Source organism: Lampetra fluviatilis, chromosome 17 (genome assembly GCF_964198595.1).
Source record: "Lampetra fluviatilis chromosome 17, kcLamFluv1.1, whole genome shotgun sequence".
Lineage (NCBI taxonomy): Eukaryota > Metazoa > Chordata > Hyperoartia > Petromyzontiformes > Petromyzontidae > Lampetra > Lampetra fluviatilis.
Window position 1 is genome coordinate 6726887 of NC_136291.1, and position 19078 is coordinate 6745964.

General features: G+C 44.7%; 1 protein-coding gene across 1 annotated transcript; it reads left to right on the forward strand.

Moving 5' to 3' along the window:
- Positions 1–2506: 2506 nt before the first annotated feature.
- On the forward strand, positions 2507–12127 carry PRDM2 (PR/SET domain 2). The gene is made up of 2 exons (XM_078864090.1): positions 2507–2531; positions 5952–12127. The coding sequence occupies exon 2, from the start codon at positions 5960–5962 to the stop codon at positions 8861–8863; it is 2904 nt and encodes a 967-aa protein (XP_078720216.1). The 5' UTR covers positions 2507–2531; positions 5952–5959; the 3' UTR covers positions 8864–12127.
- Positions 12128–19078: the final 6951 nt, after the last annotated feature.

Genomic DNA, 19078 nt, shown 5'->3' on the forward strand with positions numbered 1-19078 from the left:
ACGTTTTGATTATTATTTCCCTTCTACGTGACTTCACCGAAATAACCAATAATATAAATATAGAATTGTTATAACAACACTAATTGTTATAACAACACTCCTACAACATCAGAGTGCAGCTTTGTGACGTCATATTTGATGGGGTCTGACTTTTTGTGACGCCGTGGGAGTCAAAAATCGTCCAAAATCGCGTGACGTCATTTATGGACGGCCCCACATGCAACCAGAGTACTCGGGTAATCCCCACGCATGTGTAGGGGTTATTACGGGGAGAAGGGCGGACAGAAAACACAAGGGTGTCTGCACCCACACACGGGTGTCTACATCCACGTCCGCATCCGTTAACCACTGGGGGGCCATGGGGAGGCTCTGTGATCCCCCCATAACTCCGCCCCTCGGAGGGGATTCCTATAAAAGGCGGGGAGCCAGAGAGCTCGGAGCCAGTGTTGAAGAAGCTTACCAGTGAAGTCTGAAGACCGGCAGAATAGGCCCTGGGACTCCCCTGGCTCGCTGTCCTTGTCAGGGCCGAGCAGGGCAAGCCAGTGGCGCGGCCCCAAGAGCTCCAGGACCGCTGCTCTTGTAAGAGCAAGGCCGGGTTAGCTGGGTGCCGGGATCCGTGCTTAACCAGGGCCGGATCAGACAGCCTCCCGTAGCACTATTAGAGGAGGACTGGGAACAGGACAGGGGAATTAGTGCTAGGGGTGTTTTCCCATCTAGTATGGGTGAAGGGGCCGTTACCCCTTCAAGTATTGTACTGTCCTTGAGTTTAATAAAAGAGTGTGCCTCGACTCCGTCGTCAGTCTCCCTGGAACTCACTACACATGCAAGGGGAACGATACACTTAGATTTAAGAATCCATTGCCGTACTACCGTCTCTGGGCCACCTAGACCTGGTATTTCAAAGCAGACCACATTCAGATACTCTCAAGGCTTTTGGTTTTTAGTAATGTGTGTGATATGCAGACGAACGTCCAGGATGTTTTTTTTAATTCACTGATGGATGGGGCTTCCTGACGTCTTGCAGACATGGCCAGCGCTAGTGGGTGCTGGGATAGGCACTGCATCACCGGATGTTCCTTGGGCCAACCCAAGTTCACTTTCCTTAGCGGTGACTATCACTGTTACGGTGTCTCTATTCCCCCCCCAACCCAGAGGAGTTGGAACCAGGCTGACCTGCGGGCTGTGGTGGATATTTCACCACAATGATCAGTGCGGGTTGGTGAACTTGGAGGTATGCGGAATAATTTATTTCGCTCCACTGCCTTCTACTGTCCACGCTTGTTAAGGGGCCGTCCATAAATGACGTCACGCGATTCTGGACGATTTTTTACCCCCCCCCCCCCCATTTTGTCACACGGCGTCACAAAAAGTCAGATCCCCCCCCCCCTCGAATATGACGTCACAAAGCTCTGCCCCCCCCCCCCAACCATATTTCAATTTTGAAAATAAAACACGCTTGAAATCGCTTTAAACTATTGTCATTGTAGTGCGTATTTAATGTAGTGCTGCACTCTGTTGTAGGAGAAAACATTTATTAAAAAGTCTATTTAATTCCGTAGAACGTGTTGTCTTTATTTAAAGTTGCGCATTTTGATGTGACGTCACATTTCTCAACCCCCCACCCCCCCCAGGTGCGTGACGTCATTTATGGACGGCCCCTAACCCTCAAGCGTAACCATCAAGGTAAAAAAGTTTTTTTAACTCCCGAGATTTGGCGCATTCTGGGAGTTTTGGTAAGAGACAAAAGTGTTCGATATGATATTACATGTATTTCACACGCCTTTGCACATCTGCATGTGACACACATATGTTGAACTTTTTTCGCACCGTACGTAGTCAACCGTGCTAAACAGTATCCGTAAGAAAATAACAATTACTGGGACTGTCGTTGTTTTGCTGCATTTCCCAGTACTGTATTGATCAATCGTATTTAAATAAGTAATTCATGTATTCTAGATTCGAAGCTTTCGTGACTGCAAGAATTCATACTCTTTGGTTGTTTCGGTAAAGTCACGTGGGTAAAACAATAAAATAAATAAAAACATTTACTTGAAATTTTTTTTATTGTTTTTTATATTCAGTGACTTGCTGACCATCTTCTCTATTTTGCACTCCTCCCAGTTTTTCTTGTATTGTTTGCCGTTGTAACTTGGACAACTGCAAATTACAAAAAGCTTCATAGCTCATCCGATTACTCCTCCAGAGCAGTATAAACAATAGACGCTCGTTCCAGGGACCGGCAGAATAACGAATGAATGAGCACGTGGACCCAATGCGCTTGAGGGTGACGTCACATCCGGAAAGCAAGGCCCCCCCCACCCCGTTTAGTGACGTCACGTCCCGCTCGCGACCACTCGACGGAGCTGTTGTTTGGAGGCGGACGTGTGTTGAGGGGCAGGTAAATTTCCGGCTTCGGGTGTTTTAAAAAACTATAGAAAGTAATTAAATCTCTCTCAGTCGATTTGAAAGCACGTTCGGTGTGGGTGTGGGGGGGGTGGGAGGCTTCTGTGAAATCGACGAGAGGTGTTTCGGTAAGAGCCGGAGCGCTCGCTACGCGTTGATGCCTTGACGAATATCGTCGCGTTTTTACATTCCCCACAGCGCTTAAGCGCTCGGCACCGCATGGAGGCCTCCCGATTGGCTGATCACGCCCCCCCTGCCCCCGCACGTTCTCGCGCCTCGACCAATCGGAGCGGCGGATTCGGCCCCCGCCGGTGTTGCTGTTGTTTATCCAGTCTACGATTTGCGATGTCCGCTTATTGTACTCTGTAAGAGAGTGGGGGGTGGGGAGTGTGTTTTGGCCTACTCTTCCACGCTCACCGGGCTACATTCTCACGATTAAAAAATTAACCCGTAAAAACAAAGTTTTTCACTAGAAATCCTTTATATGCGTAGCGGCTAGAGTCCTCTCGTCCTCTGCCTTGAGATGGCTGCCACCTATGGGTCAGATGATTGCCTGCCACCATTAAGCAATTGGTAATTAAATATAAAAAAAAATTTCCTAAAAAGTGTAAAGTTATGGAAAAAAAATTTCACGAAAATAAATTCTCACGCACAACGAGTCTGTGTGCAAAATGTCAGCTCGATTCGATCACGAGAAGTGGGTTAAAAAACGACCGAAAGATTTGCACAGTCGTAAGCGCGCAAGCAAGTTAACTTAATATAAAGGATTTAAAAAGACGCACCGAAAAAAACTGATCGGTGTCAATACACGTGTGAATCTGGTCACGCACGCACAACGAACAGGTTATAAGACGCGCCTCCAACTTTTCCTTTTAAATACATGGAGAAGGGGGGGTATCATAATTATACGGTACTCTGAAATACTTTAAAACAAATTAATATACACAGTGCGTGTGGAGCGGTGGCGCAGTAGGTAGCGCACTGCGCTACGGGTAACTCAAGTGGTGAGTGGGAACTCATTCCTGGACGCGTCCTCTAACCCCCTCACCAACCCCTCAACGTGGTGAAGTAATCATCATCATCATCAAGGTGTTTAAATGCGTCTTAATTAACCCTCCACCACCCGACACAGCCAGTAAGGTTTGTCACGTAAACAACGCGCCAATTAGTTGATATTGCAGCCCGCGCGTGTGGTGGAGAGTAAATCCACAACATTTACAATTTATGGTCAAACAAATCCTCGTCACCGCGGGTCGGCAACCATAATAAGAAGAGAAATGTTTTTTTCGAATTTGGTTAAAAACAAACCTCAGTATTTCAAGAGTCGCGATGTACGTGGATCCGAGACGGTGGTTCTTTTTTAAATGTATAAAATATTATTTTAATTCCACATACTCCCTCGCATCATACAATGTGCATTGTTATATGTTGCATTGTAACTAGCATATAACATAGACAATGTAGGGATGAAAGTACCTCTTCTTTAGCGTTCTTCCGAAGTGTAGGTTCTTGGCTTGTATGCCCTCCATCCAAGCCCAGTATTGAGATTTCCTCTTCATTATTTCACAATGAAGCTCGCTTATGTTCAGGTCATTGAGCATTGACTTCCTTTTATCTACATCTTGGCCCTTTTCCAGCATCCTCGAACTTTACTCAAGCCTACTCTGCTGACTAATATGCTCCAATGCCACTTCTGGATTTGCACCCACACGGATACTCTTTAGCACGGTTGTGAGCGCTTCCTCATTACAGTATTCTCTTCATGTGAATATTTTTCTCTATTCGATGCCACATCCACATGTAAACACATTTTAGTCTTAGTTTATCTTTTCTCAGTGTTCGTTAATTCCCACTGGTCATCCACCAAATGTCACCCTCCCATAGCAATCCTAGCTCTGCTCGCGGTTGAGGATCATTCATCGTCGTCTGGACACCTAAACAATCTCACCTGTGCAGGGAAACCCCAATTTTTTACAGATCATGATGTTGAGATTTCACAGGAAAATGAGAGTCGTCGTGTGTTTAAACATTGGTGTGGAGAAAGACTGGCCGACCGACACACGAGGCCATGAACAGCGTTTGTTGCATTTACCCTATTCTTTGGGTCTTTCGGTAAAGTCACGTAGATAGGTTTTTTTACCCTGTTGCATTTGTAGTTGTCACCTACAGTTGCCATTAAACAATTAAGGAACGAGTCTGTGAGGTGCCGTGTAGAATAAACTAGACAACACCTGTTTGGCCGGATGTCCATCCAAGTCTGATATTTAGACTGCTTCCACTTTTAACTGGAAATTTCCATGACTTTTGTTTTCTGCTCTTTTATTCTGAGGCTATCATTCTCGGTCATCTTGTTGAAACCCTCTACCAACCCCTCTAATACTCAGATTCGATTAATTAGATGTATTGCTGATTCATAAATACCCCAGTTTGTTTCTCTTATTGCTATTAGTTATTGTTATGATTGCTTCAGGATGGTTCTGCCACGTTTTCACAGGAGGGGTGATGTTGCAATGTGTAATCCCAATTCAGAAATTTGCAGTTAATTTCCCCACAATTCCCACACTTCTGCACTATCCCAACTCCACTGGTTCCCTGCCTACTATCGCTGTCGTTTTAAATTTCTCACTCTACAAATCCTTCCACGGTCTTACCGCACCATATCTTGCTTCACTGATATATCATACGATGTCCCACCCCGTCCTCAACACTCCCAATCGCCACACTCCATCTCTGTGCCTCCCTCGCCCTGCGCCCAGTCTCGCTTTCATTCCTTTTCCCTTCTCGCTCCCCTTGACTGGAACCAACTCCCAACGCACATAAAACAATCGTCTTCATCGGCCTGCTTCCATTCCTCCATTAAAACAACCCCCATCTCTTCTCCCTTGCCCATCCTACTGCTACCCCCTGCCCTGGCCTCCCAGCTATGACCAAGCCTACCCCAACCCCTGTCACTACCCCAACCCCTCCTTAACCATTCCCACCTGTCCTTACTTTCACCATAGCTACACCACCGCTTTTAATAACCCCACTCTTTATTTTAACCACTATCATGTCATGTACAACTTTATAATTATTGTAAAGCGCCTTGGATTAAGTAGCTATATAAATCTATATAAGATAATACCCAAACCAGTCACATTGTATGCTTTTTCTTAGCAATCAATACTATTTGCACTGTAGCGCAATAAGTACCTTTTGACTTAGCCTTCTGAGTTAACATCATCATCATCATCATCTTTAACCTACCTATTCTCAAGTGTAAAAAAGGGTCATTTTATACTACAGTGTATATTGGGAATGCATCCCATATACATTTTTACGACTTGCTTATTTTTTCATGTGGCAGAGTTTGCATACATGTCCCATGATGTAATGTATTCCGTTCACAACTAGTTACATTTATGAGAAATGTAGTTTGCCTCACGGGTTTTGAAACTGTTTGTTTAAACACATTTACAGTGTGTACACAGGTGTGTCGTATGCACTCTCTGACTTTATTTTCATGAACAGACTGACATCACAAACTCTGCATTTCTGTGCTGCTGCAGATCCAGAAATGGCACTGGAGCAGCCCCTGGATCTGTCTGGCATTTCCCAAGAAAGTGAAGACAGCTCAAATTCTGAAGAGGCCAGCAGCAGTCCCACGCAACCCTGCGAGAGGGCTGCCCCCCTCATGCCGGTGCAGCCTTCCGAGGTGGGCGGCAGTGTCGTGACCACAGAGCAGGAGCGAGTAAATCAAGTTGCCACTGACAATGGGGGGTGCGCGGCGCGGGCAGCTGCTGATGAAGGAAGCACCCCCGCGATGAAGGAGGAGTGGCAGGGCACCTTCACGGACAACGGGATGCAAGGGTGCACCGCCACTACTCGCCAGAGGGAGTGTGGTGGTGTCCCTGAAGAGGAGGGAGAACAAAGGAGTGACTTTTCCCCTCTTGAAATGAGAGAAGGCACATGGACACCGTGTACAGAAGATGAGAGGAGCAGCAGTGATACAGCGGCAGAGCGGACAAGTGGAAGCTTTTCGTCAGGGCATGGAAGTCAGGAGGTTTCTCTTAGCAGCAGCCAGACGCAAGATGAGGATGGCGCACAAGAGGAGGGACAAGGAGTGGACGGTGCTGGTGAGAGTAATGTACTGCAGGGCACTGGGGACAATGCTTCGCCCAAGCCAGGAGAGAGTGGTGGCCTCAATTGCACAGAGCTGCAGCGCATTTTGACAAACGGTGCTAGTGATGAAGCTGGAGGCACTGTGGAGCAGGCGGGGAACAGCACAGCAGACTTGAAGAGCAACGCCCCCTTGGACTTCTCTGTGAGTAACAGCCATTGCGGTGGCGAAGTGGCTTCGGCAAAGGCAGAAAATGAACAAGAAAGCACAGAAGCTATTGATACACAAACGGACGGTGTTCCGTTGGAACAATTCGGCCTAGCAGAGAAACAGATTGATTCTGCAATGAAAGCTGAAGAGGCAACAGTGGATGGTGCAGAGTTGACTGCACCACTTTCCGTGACAGTTGTGCAGGCGAGTGAAGCTAAGCCTGGTGGGAGCATGCTGAAAAGTAGATTTGCTGGACGGTTCCACGTGGCGTTCACATGCAGTGCCTGCGAAGCAGGGTTCAGCTCGGTGGTGGAACTGACAGCACACGTTTCTTGTCACGCCGGCCTCTGGCCCGTTAAGTGTGAATTCTGCGTTCGTCTCTTCCGCTCTCCGCAAAACCTCTCAAGCCACCGAGCATCGGCGCACGGTGTGCCCTGTACGCCCCGTGGAAACACGAGTTCCCTCTGTTGCCCTCTCTGCCCCAAGAAATTTGCCTTTCCCACGAGCCTGAAGCGTCATCAGGAAGAGATGCACCCAAAATTGGGCGCTCATGAATCGGATGGTGAGAATGTGTCAGAAGGACAAGAGCTTTCGGCTAATGGTGCCGGAGGTGGACGTGAAGTTGACGAATATGAGGAGCTCAGCTGGCTGAGACCACAAAATTTCACGGACCCAGCAAAGGCAAAGATGTGGTTCTCCTCAACGCAGATCCTCGCAATGAGTCAGGTGGAGAAAAACGAGGATGACAAGCGGAAAAGTACACGGCTCTCGTTGGCTTTCAAAGAGAGAAAAAGCAGTTTGGAGAATAACCTCACGGCGACATTGAAGTTGCTGGCAGAAGGCGAGCATCTGCTGAGCCCCGATGTTCATTTAGCGAAGATGGACGGGAGCAGCGCTCGCTACCCGACATTCCGTCCGCCTCCCTTCCGCTATAACCGTTCCGCGGAAGGCGGGAAGGTGGGGGGAGCAAGCAGCGGCGCAGCATCCACGGCGAGCCCAGCGGGTGCCACGGTGGGAACAACTGCGGTGCCAGGCATGGCCACAGCAACTCCGGGTGTACGGGTGGCACGCATCCCACACTCCTTCTCGAGCCCAATCACATGCACCAAGTGCGGCACCGGCTTTTTGGAGCTGGCCTTGCTGCGTTCGCACGTGCGGGCGTGTGTCAACGTGCGCGTCCGCCGCCGGTACACTCCACGCAAGCAGTCGGCGGCAAGTGACAGCGCAAGCTCCGTGGATGACCAAGGTAGCCCTCAAAGGGGGTACAGTAAGAGTAGCGGCAGCAAGGCGAGTGGCAGCGGCGGTTTTATGCCAAAGCAAAAGGTGAAATTAAGTGCCCAGGACAGGGCCTCTGAGAAAGTGAAGAGGAGACCTCCCGGCTCAGCCAAAGTGGATGTGGCAAGTTCCTCCCAGAAACTGCCCTGTTGCCCATACTGTAAGCGAGCCTTCACCTACCTGGGCAGCCTGAGCAAGCACGTGGCCTTCGGATGCATCAAGAAGGGGGAAAAGGTGCGTGTAAGCAAAAGCAGCAGCAACACCAATCGCTTAAGCAGTAAAAAATCTAATAAAAACGCTAACGGTGATAAAAATAAGAGCAGTAAACATCTGCGACAGCACCTGACCTCGACAACGCGGCCAAATGCGAACATTTTTCAAAAGGCTTTGCCGGCAACGCAGCAAGGAAAATTGCAGGCTTCAACGCCGGGCAGCGACCGGTCCTCGGCGGAAGGAGCCTCTCTGCGGGTGGACAAATGGGCGGCCACCACCCCCACCACTGATGAAGATGAGGACGCAGACGAGGTGCGCTTGCTCAAGAAGCGTGGCCGCCCCCCTAAGTTACGGGCGGACGGCGCATCCTCGAGCTCCCACAGCTCCCCGCGGAATCAGTCTCCATCACGCACGGCCGCCACCGGCGCCCCCTGGATCCCACCACACTCAAAGGCACAAGACCGCAGCTTCAAGCGCAAACAGTCGGCGGGAGAAAGGGAAGAGAGCGCCCATCGGGGAGAAAGAGGGCCACCGTGGCCAGAGCGGGTGTCCGTGAAGAGAAAGTACTCTTCCCCGGCTGCAAATGTAGACAAAGACGTCAAGAGGAAACACAGCTCGGGAGAATCTATTAAGGTGTCCGATTCAAGAGAATCCGCATTTTAACTGGTTTAATAATTTTACTTTGACTAATGTGATACAAGGTGGTTAACATCCGTAATTACTTAACATCTGTATTAGGTTTTTAGGTTGTTAAGTGCACTAGTTATGCATTGTGGCTTGTGAATAAGATATCAAGTTAGGTCGACTGTGTAATGGGCTTAAAGCCTTTAGCAAAATCTAAAAGACTAGCCTTTTGCCCGTCCAAGGACGGGTGTATTGCAGTAAATCTGAAACTTGCAAGCGAAAAGCAGACCGCGACGTGGTATTAATTGCATCAATGTGCGTGCCACTCGTAAGGGCGCGGTGACACAGACCTATTTCATGTAAAGGTTATAATCCCTTGTTCACCATGACATCCTTTTTCTATGTCTCAACAGCGTGACGGAGATCGCGTGACGTGAGGGTTCTGCCTTTGTAGTGAGGGTTGTAAGTTGACGCCGAGGAGGGGGGAGGAGGCGCCTCGGCCCCCCATGTGGAGTGACGTCACCCGCTAATTATTATGAATGGGGGGGGTGTCCATTTGGAGGACGTCACCTGCTCATGAATATTAATGAGGGGCTGGTCGATGTGGAGTGACGTCACTAGCGTTATGGACATTCCTGGGTGATTATAGTAGTTATATGGGGAAAAGTTTCTTCAGTTTCACTTAAAGCAAGAAAGACTTTTATTTTACACTTGTTGCCACTGTCAAAGTTGTCACTTCTGCTACGAGTGAACATGATAATCTTGATTTGAAGCTTTCGTGACTGCAGGAATCCATACTCTTTGATTCTTTCGGTAAAGTCACGTAGATACTATCTACTATCTACGTGACTTTACCGAAAGAACCGAAGAGCATGATCATGATGAGTTAACTTTTTAAAAGCATTAATGGGAAAAGCCTGCGTACAGATAATTTCTATTTTCTTAAATTCGTTTTTTTTAAACACGTTAATTTCCTTGACCGCATTGCCAAAGTGTGCGTTTAAGGCACTCCAGCTCTCACCAGACAACAACAAAAATTAGAAGAGTGCTTTGTTATGTTAGGGACGTATCCACTAATTTGTGTCGTGTGCACTTAAAATGGGTACAAACAAGCGTGTGAAATGAATTTAGACTATTCCGAAAACATTTATTTTGCCAATTGATGTTTAGTAATTGGTCAGGTTTTGCTTTTTGTTATCTTGTTTTCTTGGTTGATATGACGAGTTATCATTGCATCATGCAAAAGTATGAACGAAAGTAATACTCCATAATCGAGTTTTTTTTGGGTGAGATCGCGTAAAAATAAATGTGTCGTTAAACCCACCACCACCTGACACAGCCAATTAGTAAGGGTTGTCACGTAAACAAAACATGCCAATGAATTACTAGTACAGCACACCGCTGTGTTGGAGAGTAAACCCACAATATTTACAATTCGAGTACGACGTTTCGCCAGTAATTACAACTCGCATCATCATCATCATCAGGCGACAGATAGATTTGTGGATCAATTCTGTTTCGGTCTTAAACGACACATTTATAATCACGCGACATAACCCAAAAAAAACCTCTTGTGAATAATATTGGTTGCGAAAACCTACATATGAAATAGTCATATGGAGAAAGTTATCGTTTTTTTTAATTCGTAGACATCTGATGGTATACATTCGTGTCAGTTATTGTCTTCACAGTATAGGACTAAGAGTGGTGCATATAGCCACATGTGGATAGGCAAAAACAAGGATATGCTTTCAAAATCGCTGCAACAGTATACTTTAACTGGTCAAAGAATGCCAATTTTTCTTCAGCCTATAAAATCATTTGGAAAAAACCCATCAAGTGTTGCTGTGGAGTATCTGGGTTCTTAAACAAAACAACTCCCATTATGTTGCTTATGAACAAAATTGAGTTTGAGATGCGTTTATTACTAATACTTTCCAGATTTTGAGATGCTCCGGAAAGTAAGACGCACCCCGAGGCATGTGTCCCCGGTGTCAACGTTCTACAAATCTGGTCACGAACGCAAAGGCACACACACCTACAGTCACTCCTCGCTTAACGTCGGGTTTACGTTCCTGGACAATGTGACTTTTAAGTGAAATAGCGTAAAGCGAAACCTATTTTCACGTAAGAACCAATGTAAAAAGGGGAGGTTATGTTCCTGGGAAATGTCCTATCACACTTGTATCAGTTGTTTTCCTGTACACTTGAGCACTGGGCTCCCTGCTTGTATCAGCCTCCCAAAAAAATGGCCATGCCTTTTTGAAGGTGTGTCAGCTTAGAAAGCTGCAATGACACTCGTGATTCACCACCCTTGGCCTTTAAGTCCTTGAACGAATTTCGTGCCTTTGCCTGGATCACCAGTAAACTGAGGAATGTGGCGCTGATTTTAATCAAGCCACACTAATAACAAGCGCTCCATATCTCCTGCTGCAAAGCGGCGTAACGATTTTAATTTGTTTTGCAATGTGATCACCTTCCTAAAACGTCGTGGCGCTTTGAAGCAGTGGGATAATTTCTTGGTCTTTTAGGACTCGTGTTGGTGAGGAATGCAGTGATAAGTTTCCTCCCCAAATCAAATCAAAACAAAACCAGTGCACAATGGAACTGAGATGAGCGGGTATACTGCCGCGGTCTCTGTCATTCAGAGCATTGTATCAAAGCTCTCAGCCCCCACGCAACCAATTTGGCCGGTAGGGGGCGATGCCTAGCAACCGTACTTGTCGCCTTGCCCATCGATGCATTTAAACGGGACGTTAAATGCGTAGACGGTGAAGTGAGCCTTAGGCAACTTTGTAGCGAAACAACGTAGAACGGTGCCGACGTTAAGCTAGGAGTGACCGTAGTACCATCGTAATCCCGCATCTCCGATTCGCACAGTTGGCTACGTGCGGTTACGCAAAAACAGTTCTACATAATCTGGAGAATTCCGTACACAGCAGCGGCGGCTCACAGCATCCTTCTGAGCGTTGTTTTCCCACATTGATGCATGACAATAGAAATGTTATCAATCAGCATTGTTTTGCAATTGCTCCAGTTAATTTGCAAATTATATCAGTGGGATCGGGATAGTGTTCCATTGGGCCAACACTTGGTGCGATTGAGCATACGTCATAGATGATGGCTTGCGCTGTATTTCTTGGTGCACATAAGGTTTTTATTGACTACAACTTGTGTGTTAGCATGTATCTGATAACAGATGTTGCCTACATACACACATTCTGGGTTTTTTTTGCATTCAGAAATTAACAAATTTTAGTTTGCAGTTGTGAGTTATTTAGAAAATAAAAAACTCAACAGTTGAATGCATATGCGTTTTTCATTTAGCTATTTTGTGTAATGCATGTGTTATGATTGTGCACTCTCCCTTGGAATGTGTGCCTTTGTTAGTCTATAAGTCAAATACAGGGTGTTCCAATTAAGTGTTCTTAACACGAGCTCTTTTTCTGAGTCCTCAAACTAAGTGGGCTTTTTGGTTCCCACACTATTGCATCGGATTTCTTGGCAGCAAGTGTGTGTGTGTGCAAACCAATATATGTTCGCGTTATTAGAGCTGAGAGAGTGCATTTTGCCCACCAGGGCGAGCTCCAGGGATACGGCAATAAGTATTCCAATCTCTTTTCTAATCTTGAAAGATTTCCCTCCAGAGAGCCTTTGCACCGTTGGGAACGGCCAAAGCTAAACCATGCCAGATTTTGGATTTATTTATTCCTCTATGTCCATGGTGCTGCGGTTGGCTTTGAAAAGGTGCCATTAATCTTTAGAGATGTGTGTCCAAAGCACTCGTTTGTTTATTGTTTCTTGCATAATTTTTAATCGTTTTTTTATTGGTTTTCTGTTCTCCAGAGGCAGCATGAGAAACTACTGGCAGATCTTGAGGATGAATGTGTAATTTGCATTTCCTTTAAAAGAAAACCCACTGTATCTACATAAACATGCACGTTTACGTATACATACCAGATAGTTATGGTAAGGCCTTGACCAATCACATTCTTCTGTCTGCAAATTGGTATTGATTTATTAACACTTATTAACGACATGTAAGATTGTTCGCACAACAGCTTAAGCTTGAAGTTAAATCACCGTTTTTTTGGTTGCTGTAAAAACCTTCAGTATTTATATTCTGCATGTACAGAGTTATAGTACACACAACACGTTTCTTGAAATCCATCGTAACTTGGGCAAAAACAACGCGGTCAGAATACAAAGTGCTGGAAACTGCCACTGCAAGTTTTTGCAGCTAATTGTTCAAGCACTACGTCAAAGCATTGCTCTGGTGTGGTGGTGAGCGCACTGCTCTATAAACCCGGCCACCTGATTTAAATTCCTGCCCAAAACTAACATCAGTGGCGAGTGATAACCGAACTGTTCCAGTGTCCCCTGCCCCTAGCCACTTCAACTCACATCGACCAGTCTCGGTGAAGCATTGCTAAACAACCCCCTTGGACCAACATAAACTAAACCATTTTTTATTTTAAAAAAATAAAAAATTCATTCGAGCGACCTGGCCACAAATGATAGCCCAATTAAGTGGATTATCATGTGGAGATTTATAGCAGCCAAATACTCGAAACGCATGTTGATTCTCATTGGGAGGGGTGGGGGGAGGACCCGGAAAAAAATACACGATCACGGGGAGAGCATGCAAACTCCAAATATAGAGCGTCAAGGTCGGGATCGAACCCATGACCTATACACCAGGCGAGGTAGTTAACATATCACCACCGCGGCACCCTGATGTGGGACGGCCTTCATCCAGCAGTGAATTGGCAGACGGCTGTAAATTATTATTTGAAATCACATTACTGTGTTGTAGAATTGTATAATGTATATTTTATTTCCCGATATAATAAAAATTGGAATGCAGATAGTGTATAATTTACCGACACTGTGGCGTAAATAGATCATGTCTTGATTTACTGTAGAAACCATGCCAGCTACAGAGCTAATGCTATCACAACCATTCCAAGCCAAGGGGGGTCTGGTGTTTTCAAGGGAACCATTGTGTCCATGGCATCACATGCCTGGCACTCGGGAATGAAAGCTCATGACAGAAATCTGTGGATGCTTGTAAATTCTCTCTTCAGCGTTTTAACAATGTTTACCCGAACGGGCATATAATTGTTGGCACACCGCCGCTATCGGGCGTAAGAGTTGTTTCCCCTCTGTTTTACTTCTGTGGTCAACACAGGTGATCCAAAACAGGTAAGAATGTGGTTTATATGTCCACGACCGCTCATAGCTGACCAGGTTTGGCATGAGCTGACTTCCAAATACTTGTCATGCGCATGACCAAAACACTTTTTTTTGCACAGCACTTACAGAATCAGAATATTTATTGACACTGGAGGAATCTGATGAGCTATAAAGCTCTTTTTCACAGATGTCTAGTAGGGGCGCGTAACAACGTTACAACAAACAATACAAAAACACGATAAGAGTGTAAAGTACAAGAAAGGTAATCAAATCACTCAAACACATACAAATAACACAACCATCCCCATCCTACCAGACAAAGCCCACTGAGATATTAACTTCATTTTCAAAAGCGACCTGGCCACAAATGTTAGCTCAACAAAGTGGCTTATCATTTGGACATTTATAACAGCTAAATAATTTCAACGCACGATTCTAAATGTGGAGGGAAACGCCGGAGGACGCAGAGAAAGAATCCACTCGACCACGGGGAGAACATGCAAACTCCAAATATACAGCAAGCGTCGGGGTTGGGATCGAACCCCCGATCTTCTGCAGACCAGGCGAGGGAGATGACATTGCAAGCACGTTTGTATTGCCACATGAAAGTTTTGGAACACAAACGTATCAAATGTGTTTTACACGCTTTTATTTAACTCTGTCGTCGTATCCTCAAATCTTGTAACTCAATCTTAACCCACTTCCCAATATGCTATCGACTGCAAACTTCGTATACTTGTGTCTTACTGATGACAATACTATATTATATTATAAAAAAAATATATATATTATTTTAAACAATATTTTTTTACACGCTTTCTATTAACTCGCTCTGTCTGTTGTCTCCTCAAATCTTGTAACTCAATTTTAACCCACTTCCCAATGTGGTATCGACTGCAAACTTGGTATACTTATGTCATACTGATGACAATACTATATTCTATCATTAAAAAAAAAACATTATTTTTTATATGTTATGTTTCAACTTGGGTCTAATTGTCCACGCTCAACTCACGTTTGCTGTAAACCACCACGGTCTCCTACGTTATGGCAAGCTTCGGGGCCACTTCCTGAAGTCGTGGAGTTCTTCCATTACTAGTACGGTACATTTCATTAAAGCGTGTTTTAAAATATTACTTATTGCAACACCTAACTGGGTATTTAATACTGCTGAGAGTGATTTTTCTTTGGCTGAAGAATAATGAACGATTGTTACATGGAGTATTGATTTCTCCAATGGACAGCTTGGTTGTTGTCTCGGGGTGAGTACACCATGTCGGAGAGGGCCAGGCGGTGGTTGTGGAGACTGCCTTGTTGTTCCCTGCCTACTGTGCTCACGGGATCCCACTGCTGTTGGGTCTAATCATTGCAAGCGGATCCATCTAAAGAGCAAAGTCACACATATTTCTAGATTTGAAGCTTTCGTGACTGCAAGGATTCATATTCTTAGGTTTTTTCCAGTAAAGCCACGTAGGTAAAAAAATTAAAATTAATAAAAGTAAAATAAAATAAAAATCACGACGTTTCGGAGGCAACTTTTATTATTATTTTTTTACCTACGTGACTTTACCGAAAAAACCTGAGGATAAAAGTCACACATAGATTGAACGCTTCAAGCTATGATATATTTAACCGAGCCTAAGTTGCTATCTTCAGTTAAATACAATTCCGCACAGTAAAATAATTTGATATTTACTTTCAGTGTGCTCGTCATGGCCATACAATAATTTATAAAGCCAAAGTATGTCTCCAGTGATACTTGCGAGTCAACGCCACATGCAGACGAATTGCATTGCCAACAACTATGATGGCTGGTCAATTTTATTTTTCTCTATTCAATTAATAATTACTCGAGCACTTGGCGGTGCTTTTTTGTATCCGTGCAGCACTAGCTAGTTGTGAGAATTGTTGCTGGTCAATCTCCGCTGAGCACGGTTGGCTACGTACGGTGCGAAAAAAGTTCAGCATACACTTGATACAGCAATCGTGCTGTGACGGTTCCACCTGAAGACGGAAGCTTGTGTTGCCTCCGAAACGTCGTGATTTTTATTTTATTTTTATTTTACTGTCATGAATTTTTATTTTTTACCTACGTGACTTTACCGAAAAAACCTAAGAATATGAATCCTTGCAGTCACGAAAGCTTCAAATCTAGAATACATAAACGACTCTTTTTCTGCAGTATTTTTTTACAGATTGCCTCTAGGGGGCGTTTCTCCGCCGTGCATGTGGCAGATGTATGTCACTGTAACAACACTGAAAGATCAATAGCCAAGGGTTTCGTCAGACATGATCTGGAGATTGTGAAAACAAAACATTGGAAATGATCCCCGAAACCGTGGGGGACAATTTGGTAAAAGACGTGAGGCTCAGTAAAGATTTTCATACTTTTGGGAAAACAATGTTTTGGCAAGTGTAAATAAATTAATGAATTTGTTTTTCACACTTCTTTCAAACCATATCAGATTGATGTCTGAGCTGGAAAAAAGCACGTCATACACCTCGAATGTGATAATGTCTATTATTGTCTAGCTTTAAAAAATGAAAGTGAGCCATGAATAGAAAAAAAAGACGTCTTTCGTGTTTATCACGGTGATAACATTGTACCATGCAAATCCTTGGGCATGGCCTTTGTGATTGAGCAGGTTGCCTTTACGGCCTCTGTCTCGCAAACAACGTCTTTATTGTAGCAGATAGCAGAGAAAGGTCACAATCCAACAATATTTACCCGCAAAGGATTCGTGTTGCCAGCGCATCTGGAGAAAGGCATTTTATTGTACGTTTTCCCTCTGGTATCCAAACTGTGCTTTTTGGTGCCACGTCATGAGACAGCGAATCACTTTGTCTCTCTCACAGAGCAGGACGTCCCTTGCTGTTAGAGAATGGCTCATGGCAGCAGTTCTCGAACCCTTTATTTTGGGCGGACCACTTGAGAATTGAGGGGGTGGGGGCTGGTTAGGCGAACCACTTCACTTTTTTCTCCTTCTTCTACAAATCAAAGCACGTAACTCATATTTTAATAGCCGCAATCTTTACCTATCTAATGCGATCGGTGTGCCTGCTTTTGTGAGAAAAGTTCCGTGAAGTCGGCTATCGTGTGTGTCAGCTTTAGCATCATGTCAGGTTCCAGCATTGACCCCGCTTCTGTATTTCGACTTGAGGGTGGCGAGTGATGAAACTCCCGTCTCGCACAGCGGCGTCGTCGCGAATGGCGTTGGAAAATGCATCCCTTTTCCCGCAAGTTCTGGGTACTCTTCATTTCTCTGAATACAAAAACGCAAAAAGGGGAATGTCTCTTCAAGTCTGACCGTAATGTTTCGTCGCAAGAAAACTCCAACAGACACTTCTGTATCTTGGTGGAGAAACCGGTGAATGGGCTACAAATCCAGCTGTTGGGTTCAGCTTCAACTGGAATGTAATCTTCAAACTTTTTCTTGAGAGTAACAAGATGTTCTTCGATATCACGTTTTTACTTTGTTGTCAAAAGCCAGTTCATTTTGACACAGAAAACCATGAAATTTAGGAAATGCACCGAAGTCATGTCTTTTTAAATCCTTTATATTAAGTTCGCTTGCTTGCTTAGGACCGTGCAAATCTTTCGGTCGTTTTTTAACCCACTTTCCCTTGATGCAATCGAGCTGACATTTTGCACACAGACTCGTTGTGCGTGACAATGCATTTTCGTGAAAAATTTTTTTCCAAAATTTGACACTGTTTAAGGGAAAAAAAAAATATTTAATTACCAATTGTTTAATGCTGCCAGACAATCATCTGACCCATAGGTGGCAGCCATCTCAAGCCAGAGGACGAGAGGACTCTAGCCGCCCCGATGCCACGCATATAAAGGATTTATAGTGAAAAACTTTGTTTTTACGGGTTTACTTGTTTTTCGTCACTTGCAATCAAGTCGAGTTTCTTGATCATTGCATTGATTTTTGTCTCGCACCTCCAATATGGTCACTCAAACTGCCTGCAGCCCCACGTTCAGCCCATTTAGGCGTTTGGATATATCAGAGAGGCAAGCCGATTGCGAGAACCAGGATGAATCTTCAAAACAGCTTGTGAATTGGAATGGATGGTCTGTTAGAAATAGCTGTACTTATGAATGTGGCTCCAACAAACGAGCACGTAATCTTGACAACCACCATATGAAGAAGTTGGACATGGGCACTTCCCATTTAATTGCAAAGTAATGCTAAAAAAATGCAATAATTCATATATCTATATTCTTGGTTCTTTCGGTCAATTTCAATTTAAAGCTTTCGTGACTGCAGGGATTCATCTTCTTGGTTCTTTCGATAAAGTCACGTAGAAGGGAAATAATAAACTAATAAAAATTTAACATAATAAAATACAATTCTCTCACGACGTTTCGGCCACAACACAAGCAGCCGGCTGCACGACGTTTCGGCCACAACGCAAGCAACGCAAGCAACGCAAGCAGCGTTGTGGCCGAAACGTCGTGAGAATTGTATTTTATGATATTTTATTTTTACTATTTTATTATTTCCCTTCTACATGACTTTACTGAAAGAACCAAGAAGATATTTCGGTAAAGTCACTTAGATTAAAAACAAACCAATAAAATAATATAAATATTTTTCTTGTTTTTTCCCTTCTACGTGACTTTACCGAAAGAACCAAGAATATTAATCCCTGCAGTCACGAAAGCTTTAAATCGAAATTCATATATCGTGCGTCTATTACATGAAGTGTTCACAGCAGAATCCAAAACGGCCTTCATTTCCACTGGCATTTCCTTGACAGCGAGTGCTACTCGGTGATTGCTACGGTGCGACCCACTTTGCATGCTGTGCCACTTCGAGGATACGATCAATCTTAACCCATTTCATCTTCCCGTCACTGCTCGTGCACCCTAAGTAGGTGCTCCGACACAAAATTGCCAATCAATTGCCGTGTTCCTTCACAAACTCGTCAAATAACTGAACAAATTGTTCTTCGGTTGTTCTTAGGTTGTTCTTGTTGACAGTAAATGACAGCACATCTTCCAGTACTTTCCCTTCCCACTCAAACCTGATGTGGGAAAGAAGATTTGCC

Coding starts and splice junctions, on each gene's coding strand:
- PRDM2 (XM_078864090.1), top strand. CDS start 5,960: ATGGCACTGGAGCAGCCCCTGGATCTGTCTGGCATTTCCCAAGAAAGT.